The sequence below is a fragment of the Cyanistes caeruleus genome, chromosome 12 (genome assembly GCF_971803275.1).
Source record: "Cyanistes caeruleus chromosome 12, bCyaCae1.hap1.1, whole genome shotgun sequence".
Taxonomy (NCBI): Eukaryota; Metazoa; Chordata; class Aves; order Passeriformes; family Paridae; genus Cyanistes; species Cyanistes caeruleus.
In genome coordinates, this window is record NC_141712.1 from 1,790,074 (window position 1) to 1,803,522 (window position 13,449).

The 13,449-nt window shown below is 51.7% G+C and overlaps 1 protein-coding gene across 1 annotated transcript in view; it reads right to left on the reverse strand.

Moving 5' to 3' along the window:
* Positions 1 to 84: 84 nt before the first annotated feature.
* Positions 85 to 13,449, reverse strand: part of LOC111934856 (axonemal central pair apparatus protein HYDIN-like) — a 57,955-nt gene continuing 44,590 nt past the window's right edge. Inside the window, exons 43-59 of the mRNA XM_086847654.1 lie at positions 13,020 to 13,119; positions 12,398 to 12,491; positions 11,740 to 11,908; positions 11,211 to 11,449; positions 10,823 to 10,892; positions 9,999 to 10,203; positions 9,394 to 9,626; positions 8,185 to 8,333; positions 7,039 to 7,231; positions 6,383 to 6,491; positions 5,539 to 5,793; positions 5,051 to 5,193; positions 4,483 to 4,707; positions 3,163 to 3,323; positions 2,195 to 2,301; positions 1,146 to 1,617; positions 85 to 476 (exon numbers count right to left, since the gene is read on the reverse strand). Of these exons, the coding sequence (XP_086703780.1) occupies positions 314 to 476; positions 1,146 to 1,617; positions 2,195 to 2,301; positions 3,163 to 3,323; positions 4,483 to 4,707; positions 5,051 to 5,193; positions 5,539 to 5,793; positions 6,383 to 6,491; positions 7,039 to 7,231; positions 8,185 to 8,333; positions 9,394 to 9,626; positions 9,999 to 10,203; positions 10,823 to 10,892; positions 11,211 to 11,449; positions 11,740 to 11,908; positions 12,398 to 12,491; positions 13,020 to 13,119 (3,087 nt within the window). The 3' untranslated portion in view covers positions 85 to 313. The remainder of the gene's footprint in view (positions 477 to 1,145; positions 1,618 to 2,194; positions 2,302 to 3,162; positions 3,324 to 4,482; positions 4,708 to 5,050; positions 5,194 to 5,538; positions 5,794 to 6,382; positions 6,492 to 7,038; positions 7,232 to 8,184; positions 8,334 to 9,393; positions 9,627 to 9,998; positions 10,204 to 10,822; positions 10,893 to 11,210; positions 11,450 to 11,739; positions 11,909 to 12,397; positions 12,492 to 13,019; positions 13,120 to 13,449) is intronic.

Sequence of the window (13,449 nt, forward strand, 5' to 3'; positions counted from 1 at the left end):
AACTGGGGGGAACCTCAGAATGTACTAACTTGGGGGTTTGAACTGGGGTAGTGGGGTTTAAGGAAAGATCTCTGGCACCATGGCTAACAGTTAACAACTTATTAGCAAGTGTTTATTTACAGTTAACTGAAACTTAAGTTATTTGACAAATTAACAAACAATTATTTAATTAACAAAATTAATTAAAAGATGATGTTTGCTGGAGCTGGGAAGGGCAGCTGCAGAGGTCACATGTAAAGGGTAGGAGACCATCAGCAGTAGGAAACAAGATGTTGCTGGCTCCTGCTGGATGCTCCAGCTGACACAAATGCTGTCACTGTGGTGTTGGTTGCCAGTGCAGCTGCTTCTTGTGTCCCTGGCCTTCCTCTGTCTGCAGTAAGGCAGAGCATTTTGGTTTTTCAAAACGCTTCCACTGCCGGGCTCTGCCTTTCAGAACCACCTGCACCGTCCTGTGAGTCTGCTCCAGGTTAGGAATGCTGGGGAGAAAGGGACTGGTATTAGCCAGACAAACATTTCCAGCCAGACGCTTTTCTGCCTCCTTGCAGAGCACACAGCATTGCATCCTCCCTCTGTGCAAGCAGTGAGCAGCTCTGTGCCAGAAGCAGAGCTAGGGACTGGCTGGTCCCTGGGTCTCTCATTCAAGATCTTGCAACCCTCCAGGAGCTTAATGTTTCATACAGTGTCTTTTGCCAGTGTCTCCCTACCAAGGCCAGATGATCTCTCTGCGCTCCTGTGGGAGCTGCTGCCTCTCTGGGGCTGCTTTTCTCCAGGCCCACCTCCCCATCCCGGTCAGAGGGACTGAAGGGAGGGTGTTAGGGGATGAACCAGGCTGTGCTTTGGTGATGCCCAGCAATAGCACAAGAGGCAACGGGCAGAACCTGAACAGGAAATTGCACCTGAACCTGAGGAAGAACTTCTTCCCTTTGCGGGTGACAGGCTGCCCAGAGAGGGTGTGGAGTGTCCCTCACTGGAATTATTGCAGAGCCCTCTGGACACTGCTCTGTGCCATGTGCTCTGGGATGACCCCGCTTGAGTAGGGAAGTGGGACCAGATGACCTCCTGTGGTCCCTTCCACCCTGTCCCACCCTGTGATTCAGTGATAGCCATCAGAAGTGTGAGTTGGCAAGTGTGTCCATGTTTCCCACCTGCACAGCATGGTGGTCTCAAAGTTCCCCACATCCTTTGGGGAGAAGAGCACATGAAAGGTCTTCTTCTGGCCAGGAGCGATGGTGCCGAAGTTGGGGTTGATGGAGAACAGTGACTGGTCATGGGTGACATCTGGGAGGACTTCCAGGGAGGAAGTGGCACGCTGCGGGGAGAGATTCCATTCCTTGGAGCGGCACCGCTTCTTGGAATGCTGCTTCTGCTTGGCATCCAGCTGCTCTTCCTCAGAAAGCTGCTCCTGGTCAGAATCTTGCTGTTCCTGCTCGGAATCCTGCAGCTGTTCCTGCTCGGAATCCTGCAGCTGTTCCTGCTCGGAATCTTGCTGCTCCTCGGCAAGCCACTGTAGGCGCCGCAGCTCAGAAGGATGCGTCTCAAAAGGATGGTCCTGCTCCCTCCGGAAAAGAAGCACCAGCTTTCTGCGCTGCCTTACAACAGGAGCAGAGATGAGCCCACCTGCAGAGAGGAAGAGGACACCATTCAAAGACAAAATCTGTGTTGCCAGCAACGCTGCCTCCTGCAGCAGCACATAGGTGGAAGAGAGCTGGGATGCACTTGGAGCATCTCTGACCAAGTTCCAAGCAGGGAACAGAGCTTCTGGGAGCAGGGTCTCTGCTGCAGCACACACTCCTGTGCCAAAGCAGGAGCTGGTTTTAGACAGTGACTTTGCAGCTGCCCTGGAGTGGGGAACTGCACACAGACAGTGGCTGCAGGGCAGCTCACTCGTTACACCATTGCTCTCCCCAGTCTCAGACTTCTCAAAGCAATGACCTGATGTCCCCCCTCCCAGTCCTGACCCAGCACGTGGCTCTCCCCAGAGCCTGGCTCAGCTCCTTTGCAGAGCAGAAGTGGCAGAGCAAGAACAAAAGGGGCTGAAAGGCAGAGGGGGCAAGGACAAAACTCTCCAGCTGCAGCTGGGAAGATGCTGATGAAAGTGAACGTGTGGACAAGGAGGAAAAAGCAATTCAAGTTTTGGGGTGAAGGGGCAGGGTCTTCTCCCCAGGCCCTCAGCTACCAAGTGAAATGCCCTTACCCATCGGAGAGGTTGAATATGGCATCCTCACTGCTTCGCTATCTGCAGGAGCAGCTTCCTCCCAGAAGTATTCCAGGGCCACCTTCCCTGTGTTGTGCATCCTGAAACTGAAAAGCAAGAAGGAGGAATTAAAAAAAAAATGTCCAATAAATAGAAAGCAAATAGCACAGTAACATTGTCTGAGGGACTCCTGCTACCACTTTCTGCTGAGGAGCATCTTCTTCCCCAGGCAACCCTGCCATGCTCAGACTGCTGTCCTTCCTGGGTGGCCCAGAAAAGTATTTCAAAGTCTGGAAGTTGAAGAGGAAAGGGCCAACATGGTGCCCAGGACATTGAAGCTAAGGGGCTTACTTTGGACTTTCTTTAGGTCTTGCTTTGACTGCAAACTTATTCTTGAGCACATGAGGACAGGTGACACGCAGTGAAAGCAAACCCGTGGCTGTTCTCAGCAGAAAATGGCAGCATTGAGCCTCTCCTGACCACCCTCTCCTGCTTGGCTTGGCATGCATGTGAACAAGCCTGTGCTGGTTTTGGCTGGGGTGGAGTTCTGGGAAGCAGGCACTGGGTCAGCCCTGGGCAAAGGTGTCACAGCATTGTCACAGTACAGCTGGTCTGGACTGGACACAGTGAATGTGGCCATAACACAAATCCAATTCAGCTGGCCTAGTTCATGCCTGAACGTGTTCCCAGGTAAGTTACAGGGGACCCTTGGCCAGCCCCATCCAAGCTGAGAAGTGAGCACAGCACTGGCCAGGAAGTTGGGCAGGAGAGAGATCTCAGCCAATGGCTGTCTAGCCCAGGAGATTTGCATTGGGTATTTCAGTGAGCTCTGAATAATAAACGAGGCTGTTTTGTTTCCTGAGCACCTGGAGCTCGAGTTGTGAGTTTTGTCTCCCCAGCCACGGCCAGCACAAAGTTCCACAAAGGCAGCTCCCGCTGGCAGGGCCCTGCCTGGCCTCAGCACTCACGTGGCTGTCCTTGTCTGGAAGGGCAGGGTGTCCTTGAGCTGAACCACGACTGTGTCCAGTTTGAACTGGGCGTAGGCAACCAAGGCACTGAGGCACAGCTCGGCCTCCTGGCCGCTCTTCTTCAGCACAGTGTGAGCCGGTTCCGGGACTGTCTCCACTGTCTGCAAAAGAGGAGAAAAGAATCGCTGAGCAGAGCCCAGAAAGTCAGGCTGAGAAGGGAATCTTTGGGCCTCCAACATCAGCCTCATAGAGGGACTAGAAAGGACCATTCACTTTTACTTCCCTGGAAAGATGACAGAATTGGGACTGTTATGCTGCAGTAGTTGTTTCTGCCCACTGATCAAAGCAGTCCTAGCACAGCTGTTAATGTACCCATGGAGACTACAGCGGCGTTCCAATCCCTGTACTTCAACCTTGGAGAGGGACTGACTTTTTCCCTGGTCCCCTAGAAATCCAGCAGGTCTCAAAATTAGGGTTAAGTTCCCCTGCTGGAGCTCTGTGGGTGGAGAACCCCGTGACTGCAGACTTCTAGGAAGCACCTTTTTCTTCTTGTCTTAGGAGAAAGTGCTCTCCAGATGTCACCTGTGGAGCAGCAGGCACACTGCTGGCAGCTGGGGATGGGCATTTTGGGACGTGAAAGATCTCACTAGGAAAGTGTCCAACTGCAGATGTTCTGATAGAAAAGAGGATGGTTTAGAGGCCTTAAAATGGTCCAGAAACTTGGAAAGAGCCTTCACCCAAGCTGAGTGTGTTTGGCAATAATGACAATAAAAGCAAGAGTCTCCAGAGATGATCCTTCTCCGGACTCCTCCATACGGTCACACAGTGCCTGGGCTACTCCATGATGAGATAACCCTCCCAATACAGAGACCACAACCAAAATCTCTGGTATCCATGGAGACAAACCTTGGCGTTCACCAGCAGGTGCAGTAGAAGTGTATTTGCCTCCACTTCTAAAGAAGAGACAGAGTGCAGCAGACTTAACTCCTTGTTGGTGAAAAGGCACCAAATCATATGGAGAGATTTCAAACACCATAAAATGAGATAATCATAAAACATTGTCTCCCATTCAACATGGGCTGCAGCACTTGTGCTTGTGGCCCAGACTGATAGTGTGTGGCTAATGGTCTCTTGTCTAAAGGCTTCCACTCTTGTGTGAGGGTCATGTGCATCCACCTCTCCCCTAGAATGCCCTGCTGGTGAACCTCAGGGCTGTCCAGTGTCCAGAGGAAGCAGGAGCTGCTCAGCCAGCAGTGATGGTGTTATGGTGGCTCTTTTTGGAAAAGCTGTGGTGGCTTTGTTTGCCATTTTGCTTCTTACCTTCTCTTTTTCAGGCCATTGGGCTGCTGGCTCCTGGTTCCCGGTGATGTCCTTCCACATGACAGTGCACATTTCGTCGTCCCAGTCCGGAACATTCCATAGTGGCAGCTCAAATTTGATCTTGGTCACCTTACATTTCACAAGGTGCCTCCTGAAGGTGGCTGGGACATCTGATTTCAAGGTCACTGTGATGGCCTTGGTGCAGCCAGGGTGGAGATGTCCCACCTAGGGAGAATCAGGGAATCAAGACCAAACTGGAAGCACTGCCAAGGGCAGGACTGATACAGCAAAGGGGACTGATGTGGTGAGCAGCTGTGCCAGGAACCTGCACCTCAGTGTGGATTTCTGTGAAGTTTGATAGACAAAAGTATGAAGAGAAGGTACCACCTCCCATAACGCGAAGCCTTTTCTGCAAGGCTGGCAGCCTTGGCCCAGCCAAGCCAGGGAGTGCATCTCCTGTGTGGCACTGGAATGGGCTAGCACTGGCATGTGAGGTCTCCCTGCCAGCTCCCAGGAACGCCAGGGCAGGGCTTGAGCAATGGGGAAAGGCAGAGCAGCCCCCACTCACCCTGGGGGAGAACTGGAATGGGACGTCTGCCTCCCACTCGAAGCGCATGAACGTCATGCGGGTGTGGTTGGTGATGGTGAAGATCCTGTGGCAGGGCTTCCCAACAGGACAGTCCCCAAACTGGATGTGGTTCAGTCTGACAGCTGTTAAGGAGGAAAGCAAGGGATCTCAGCATGCAGGGAGTTCCACCCCACCCCCCTCACATGCACAGACTCCTGTATGTTCAATGCTTCCTTGCTCCAAGCCTTCCTCCCTCTGGCAGGGAGCTCCCCAGGCAGTTCCCCATCCCACCACTTTCAGGGAAACACCCTGGCACACCCCTGAGCCAGCGCCATGCAGCACAGCACACACTGCTCTGCATGCATGGCTGCCACGCCCACAGGCCTCCATGTCCAGGGGTGACAGCCCAGGCCTGCCTAGAGAGAGGACACACATGATCAGATATTTTCTTCTTCCTTGTTCCACCTTGGCAGCCTCTCCTCTCTTACCATCAATGATGTCTTTGTTCAAACTGCTCTTATCATTCCTCAACTGTGGGTCTTCCTCTAGACAGTCGAAGCTGAATTCATCCTTGTGGCCTTCACCCACCAGCTCTATCAGGGTCTTGTCAGAGTAGGTGTCCCCCACTAAAACGCGGATCTTCCCTTCCACACGTTGAGCCAGGGTGGGATTGAAAATGACATCAAACTCTGCCGATTGCCCACGATGCAGAAGCAGGAGAGGCTTCCCTGGGGGCTTGCTCTCTGCACAGCAATGGAAATCAGAATTAAGTGATACAGTTGTACAGAGGAAATATTTCCATATATGAGGAACAGAAGGTTGAAACCAGCTGCCTTCTGAGCGCAGGTTGTTCTACCCGCAGTGGTTCCCGACCCTCTTCCTGTGTTCACAAGACTGCCATCTCCAGACACATCACCACTTAAGCAGCTTAACCTCAGGTTGATGCCCAGCCCTCATTCCATCGCTTCCAGACAGCTCCAGCCACATGGAAAGCTGAGCCAAAGAGCACTTTGGGCTTCTGCTGGCTGCCTGTGTGCTCAAGGGCTGTGTCCATTCAGGCTGGGACCTTGCCACATGCTGCAAATACCTCAGAGGCTGCACTGAGGCAGTGAGAGTCCCCCAGAACCCAGCCCACCACGTCTAGAAGAACACAAGAACTTCCTACTCCTTGCTAGGAGGAAACCCTGCAAAAGGTCCCCATGAAAAGCTCGGGGGACAGAGAGCCCAAGGAAAGAAAGTGTGTCCAACATCTGGCTGCAGCTCAGAGAAGCCAAGAGCAGGGCACACGTTTTCCCTCTGTGCACCATCGCACTTCATGGTTAACGAATTTACCATTTTCAACAGAGTCCTCTCCCACATCTTCAGTGTGGAATCTCTCCAGTGTGGAGCGCCTGGCTTTCAAGAAGAATGCTCCATGCTCATCCTCCAGGTGTAACATAAACTGAGAAAAGGGAACACAGAGCACAATGATACTGGTGTGAGTACAGGATGGCACAGGGACTGACACCACAGTGCTGCTGGTCCTGCATAGGAACCCAGCACCTCTCCCACTGCAAACAGCACTGAGCACAAAAGTTAAGTCAAACCAGCTGGGAAAAAGGGCTCTTTAGAGCCATTTGGATTGAACCAACACGGAACCAAACAGGACAGAAAGCAATAAGCAGAATATAATTAAACCACAACTAAGTTTGCTTAAAATATAGTAAACTGGGGAATACAACCTAATGGAACTGGAAAATCACACATTCCTTGAGAACAAACCTGAAAGACGGGGGGAAAATACTCCACCACCTTCCTTGTGTTCAACTTAAAGAAGAAAGACTGGATGGAAAATTTTCAAGAACTCCCTTCTTGGAGAACAGATGTCAGTCCCTTGCTTAAAAGAATTTGTGACACCTCTTGCCAGGTCTGCCATGGTTTTTGGGACCCTCCCCCTGTGCCACAAGCACTTATTCCCAAACCAGCCCATTCCTTGAGCAGGTCCTCACCTTGACAGGTACGATGCCGTTGTTACGGACGACCAGGGGGAGCATCTCTAAATGCCCCAGCTGGAGCCTCTGGAAGCGCAGCACGGCATTTCCTCTCTTGCTGCGAGCTCTCGGGCACACGACTGTCACCTGCGGCTCGTGCCCCCTCCCACTGATGGTGAAGCTCAGGATTTGGGGCTTGATTTTCACAGAGCTGCAGGAGAGGCACACAAACAATTCCAGCCGGCACTAACCCATTTCTCACTGGGCAAGCCAAGCAGCAGGGGCAGTCCACACTGTTTTCCCTGCCTGGTGCTCCTGTAGCCCACAACACAGCCCCCCACCAGCCTCTTCCCAATCCCCTCAGGGCCATTCACAAGAGGAATCTGCTCCAAAGAGCCAGAGCCTTCCACAGTAACAGTTAAAAGTAATTCCACTTAATTGAGTCATGCAGTACAGCAGATACATAATGAGGCACCAGATGAGATATGGCAAATCCCCTGGCTGCAGTGAGATGAGACATAGGCAACAAGCAAAAAAAGCACAGCATGAAAGCAGTACAAAAGCAAGAAGGCAAAAAGAAATCATTGTCACTATCCACCAAGATAATTTCCAAGAACAATAGAAAAGCAATTGCTTATTAGCAATTAGACTTCTCTGGCTCCAATTCAGCCACTAAAGGCTTGAGGAAGGGCAGGTCAAAGCCCCTGTACACAGGTCCCAGTGCAGAGGAACAGGGCTCCTCTTTCATACCAGCTCCCATCACTCACATGAAATAGCTTCATGAATGCAGGGAATCACAGAGGATCACTTAATGTCACAGAAACCAAGAGGAAATTGTGACTGCTGACTTGCTGCCACAGAAACTGATCCATCTCAGCTTCTGTCCTTGGAAATGCCCAGCTCAGCTGTAGCACATCTCAGTAACTTCCAGTTGGCTACCTAATATTTCCCTGTCTTCCTATTTGCTCATACAGGCTAAACCTGTATGACAAATCTGCCTCATTTTTCTGCTCTATCCAACAGTGACTGCCTCCCAGATCATCTCATGCCAAGTACTCTGCCTAAGGCTGCTGAGAGCATTAGAGCTAACAAGAGGTCTGTGCCTTCCCAGTGGAGAGGCAGCTGTCAGAGAGGCCTCCCCCAATATTTCTCAGGGTCAATTACCATTTGGGGATGACAAGGGAAGCCTTAAAAGTGCAGTCGTAGTTCTGCTCATCTGGAGGGGTGAAGGTCACTGTAGCAACAGCGTGGGATGAGCCGGGAATGGACATCTGGACTGGATGCAACTTGAAAACGGTGATAGGGCCTTTTTCCTTGGGGGAAGCCAGAGAGCAGTGTTAGGAGAAAACACCTTCCAGCACGACACAGTTTCATTCATAAAGGCATTACTGAAAACAGCATGTCTGTAGTGGTTTAGATTTGCTAATTGGAGTTTCTCAGTCAATGCACTAAATAATGTGGTGGGGTTTAGCACTGGCTAAAATCACCAGGACACTTATGCATTTTTTGTTGTGAACTATGGATTAGGAGAAGGGTAAAACAGGTTTAAAACTTAAAAGGAATAAAGAAACTTTATCAACAGGACTACAGGAATAAGAAACATCAGAATAAAACCTCCAGAACACTTTTTCTCCCCCTACCCAACTTTTTCTTTTCCCAGCTGACCACTGGGAGACAAAACCTGGGATGGTAAAGCAGTATCAACTCTGCAATAGTCTTTGATCAGTCCTTGTAAGAAGAAGAGTTTTTTCTTGTCATGCTATGGAGACTTTTCTACAAGAAGCAGTTTTCTCCTGGCTTCTCTTTTCTATGAACAGCAGCCAGCCAGGCAAAAATCTTGCGTTGTGACAGCTCTTCCCATTTTCACAGCCCTCCTAGAGGTGTGTTTATGGGCTGTGAACTCAGGGGCTGTTGTTTTAAGGATGAGTTGTTCAAGCAGGGAATGCTGACCTTGTGCTAAAGCATTGTGTGTTCTGAGTGCTGGCAGCTGCCCTGCCCTATGTGGGAGGTGGTCACTGCATGGAAAACCCTGCAAATAACCTACAACTGGCCTTCAGAGAGAGGAAAAGCCAGGGAGCCTGAGGAGATGCTCTGCTTTGAGCCCTGGCATGTCAGTTGATAACAGCCCCTCTCTGAGTGTGCTTCCAAGAGAGGTTCAGAAGGATTCACTTCTCCCACCAAAGACCCAGAGGTGTGAGCCAAAACCTTGCCCAAGACATGAGAATTCAACACAACTGTTCCCTGGCTCTGCTGCTCTGCCCTGAAGTTTGACCTACACTGAGCTAGTGTGGGCCACAGGAAGCAATCTGGAGAACAAAACAGCTTTCACACGGCCCTTAGAGGGCAACCATCTCCTTGGCCTCCTGTTCTTACCTGTCCTGGCAGGGGGCTGATGGAGAGGACCACGTCACACGGCAGAGCACTTGTGTTGTAGATGTTGAAGTGGGCTTCAGCCTCTTGCCCAACCAGAATCTTGTTGAAGATGAAGTTGTTTTCATCTCTCACAAACAGGCCCACACCGTGCACAGAGAGCAGCTTGTGGCTGAGGTCAGTGCTGCTGCAGATCGGGTATTCTTCAAAGATTAACACTGCATCCTCAGCAAATGCTGTGGACAGACCAGAGGCATGAGCATGAAGAAGCCTCCGTGATGAATTCATCTGGGCCTTGCTGGCCTCTGAGAAGGCTTGGTAAGCTCCTTCTGCCCAGGTAACTGCTAAACCCAGCTTTGGGTGGGGGAGCTGGCTATGAGGATGGAGCTCAGTCAACCTGAGTCTTAAAGAGCATTGCTTTCCTTTTATCCTTCCATGCATCCCTCTCAGCTGGGGAGGGATGAATCCACCAGTGGACTTAAGAGGGCTGGAAACTCTGAGGATTTCAAGGGGGGACACCAGGGCTAGCATGCCTCCCTATCCAAGCAGCAAGTTGAGGTGCTGATCAGCAGCAGGTCTGGCCAAGGGAACCTGTGGAGAGCACGTACCTGGCAGGCAGGACTCGGCAGTCAGGGTAAAGGGAATGCCGAGGGGATTGTCCCTGGGGTCTCTGCCCACGATGTCAATGTACAGCTGCTCCTCACAAGTCCCCTCCTGCCCTGCCAGGCACTCCACCGTGATCTGCTGCTGGCCCCACGGAGCGATGGAGCCGGAGCAAGGGGACACCGTGAACATGCCCACATTGAGCTGACCCTGCAGAAGAAGTTCCAGGAGAGGCTGAAGGGTAATAGCTGTGCCTTGAGCACCCCAGCAAAGAGTATGTCCTGCCTTGGCCTCCAGCTGGGCCCAAGCAGCCAGTCCCAGGGCAGGGAAAGATGACTCCGTGGCCCAAAGGCAGCTCCAGGTTGAGCCCAACAAGCCAAGAGGAGCTGCAAGCCTGTCTCAAGTGGCAGAGAGAAAGGAGATTGAGTGTAAAGAATGAAGGTGGTAGCTGTGATCCTCAGCCTCCAGAGGTAACAGGAGAGCAGAAACAGCTGTGAGAAATGATGGGAGAGAGGTAGGGCACTGGGAAGAAGAAAAAGAAGAAAAAAAAATGTGGACTGGGAGTTCAGGGGGGATGTTTTTGCTTCTGTGGTGTTCACAGACACATGCTGGCCAGCAGCTATCACACACAGGACCTGCTCCCCTCTGCTGAGCCCACAACTGCAGGTCAGAGCCAGAGTACAGGACTGTCAGTGGGACTGAGCAGATCCTGGACTCCATCCTGCAGACCACGTCCCACCCCATGGAGATGAGCCCCCAGCCTGGGCACAGCAGCATCTTCTCACATCCCCTGCAGCAGCAGCATTGTTGGGGAGCAGGAGTCACCCACCTGTGTCAAGCTTGATTTCCTTCCCGCTGAGCACTTCCTAGCTGATGGAACAGATTCCCCTTGCTTTGAACTGAGAGGAGAAAGCAGAGGTATCTGTCAAGCTGAGCTCCCCTGCCTTTCTCTGAGGCCAAAGCTGGCCTTCCTCCTCACAGAGGAAAGCCTTCCTGCTCCAGATGGTTCCCAGAGAGCAGCCTGCAGCACCCATTGCTGGACAGAGCAGCTCGAGCACCAGCTTCCTACTACACATGGGGACACTGAGGCGTGTTTTGCTCCCTCTCCCCAAGGCAGGGATGCAAATGGGCGATAGCCCAGGTCTGTCTGCTTGCCTCATCCCAGCCGTGGGCTGGTGCCTCCTCAGGCAGGAAGGGTGGTGCAGGGCTTCTCGTACCTTTTGCTTTCCAGTGAAGATGCATCCTCGGTTGCTGGCTGGATGCGGAATTTGAAGCTGATCGTGCCTGTGTTCTCCAGCACGACAGTCTGGGTCTTCTTGCTGCCCTTCATCATGGCACCGAAATTGATGGGTGAGGCGGGCTCAATACTGAACTTGCTGTACGCAGCTCTGGCCGACACCCTCACTGGGATGTTGGCGACAGTCTGGCCTCCTTCCCCTGCGATGGCATCTATCACCTGTGTCCACAGGAAGGGGTGGTAAACAAAGCAAAGAAGCTAGCCAGTCCTCTACTCCAGTCCCCAGCCTCCACCCCAGGCCTCCATCAGTTCACCCACCCCTGTTAAAGCACCTCCTTCAGAGACAGATTCTCAGCTCCCTCAGGAAGCCTCCCAAATGGTTTTGAAGATTTTGTTTGTGTACGTAGGAGAGAGGATTCTCCAGTTAAAGCCCTCCTTCCATTAGACACCTGTCCTGTTTATGCTCCCAAAACACCGTGTGGTAACACAGCCTGGCCCAGGCAGCTCACCTGGCAGTACAGGATGGGGCTGTTCTTGAGGAGCATTTCCCTTGTGGGGTGGAAGAATATCTCAATATTCACACCAGGCTGGGAGGCGATCAGCTTGCCCGACTGAGGCTTGACAGTGAAGTGGGATGCCAAGTCTCGCATCCTGGGACCTGCACCCTTCAGCATCAATCTGGGGAGAAAGGGAAGGAATGGAGATCTCTGCAGTTACAAGTAGAGGTGCTGCCAGCACAGCCAGGACTTTGCATAGGACCAGAAAAAGAAGAAAAGGGAGAGTGCAGCTCTGCTCAGGGAATCCTGGATGCTGACAGAGAGCACAGACAGTCATGAGGTTATTGCAAGAAGCCTTGACACTGAAATTTTTCATTCACTCTTTTACAGAGTCTCAGAAGGAGAAAGGAGGTGACCATCAAAGAAAGGCAATGAATCTCAGCATTTCAGTGCCTGAAATTCTTGGGGCTCTCCTTTGGGTTCCCTGCTGAACTGTGGAGAACTGCTGATTTGTGGCTGGAATCTCTGGTGAAACAGCTGAGATTAGGGAGCCCAGGTTTTGTGTTTATTGTGAGGTAGCCAGCATGGAAACAGGTTCTAACCATTGACAGAGGGAGACTGCAGGCCTGGGAACCCAGGGAAATGCTCACCACCAGGCAGCTGGACTCACCTGTACTCAATGTTGTACAACCCTTTGTTCTTTAGAGTCAGGACGGTCTTCACATTATCCAAGACATGGATGGTTCCAAAATCCAAGGTTTCATCTGCAGACAACGCGCAGAGCGAGATCAGACATGGTATTTGTGAGCTGCTGCAGAATACACCAGGTCCCAAGCTACATGGAGGTCCCAGCACAAAACCCTTTTCAGCAAGTTGCTGTTCTTGGAAGGGTTTTCCAGCTACTTGTCTGCCCTTTCTCTTCTTACTCAAAATATCTGCAGGCTTAGTAGCTAAGGAGCTCGGCTTCCATTTCCTCGCTTCCAAGCACAAATCCCATCACTTTACATGCTGTGCTGAGCCTGTGGGAATTGCCAACTGCCTGTTCACGTCACTGGTGTTTCAAAGCCCCCAAATCCAACCTGCACGTGAAGCTGCACACTTCAAAGTTCAGAGGGGAGAGACTTAAGGCTGCCAGTGCCCTGACAGTGCTTTATTCCATGCAGCTTGCAGGGTATGTGCTTTATGTATCCATGCCATCCTTGCATCCCATCCCATCCCAAGTGCTTTGGTCACCCACCACCCAAGGTAAGGCAGTGCACCTGGACTGCTTTGTTTGGGAGACATCCACTGACCTTCAGGCAGGACCATGCTCAGGAGAACATCATACACCTCTGCAGACAGTTTGATGTTCTCAACCTGAACAATCCCCAGGATGTTTTCTGTATCTGAAACCTGAGGAAGCAAGAAACAAACACTGTTCAGATTATTCTTTTGCTAGACAGCCTCTAAGTCCTTGTCTCTGCTGGCTGCTTCCCCTATGGCCTCCCCAGCTTCACAAGTGTTGGTGGACACCCAAGCTTTCCTAACCCGTTCATCTCATGGGCTGTCCCAGTGGGATTCTGCTGCAGTAAAAAACCCCATCAGCCCAACTCTGCATTCCTACAGCAGGGAATGCTGCTGCTAAAGCTTCCTTGAGAGGCACAGGGATGCAAGAACAACCACAGGAAGTGTGGGGTGTCTCAGAGCAGGTGGCATTGACAACCCTTTGCAATCACCTAGCAC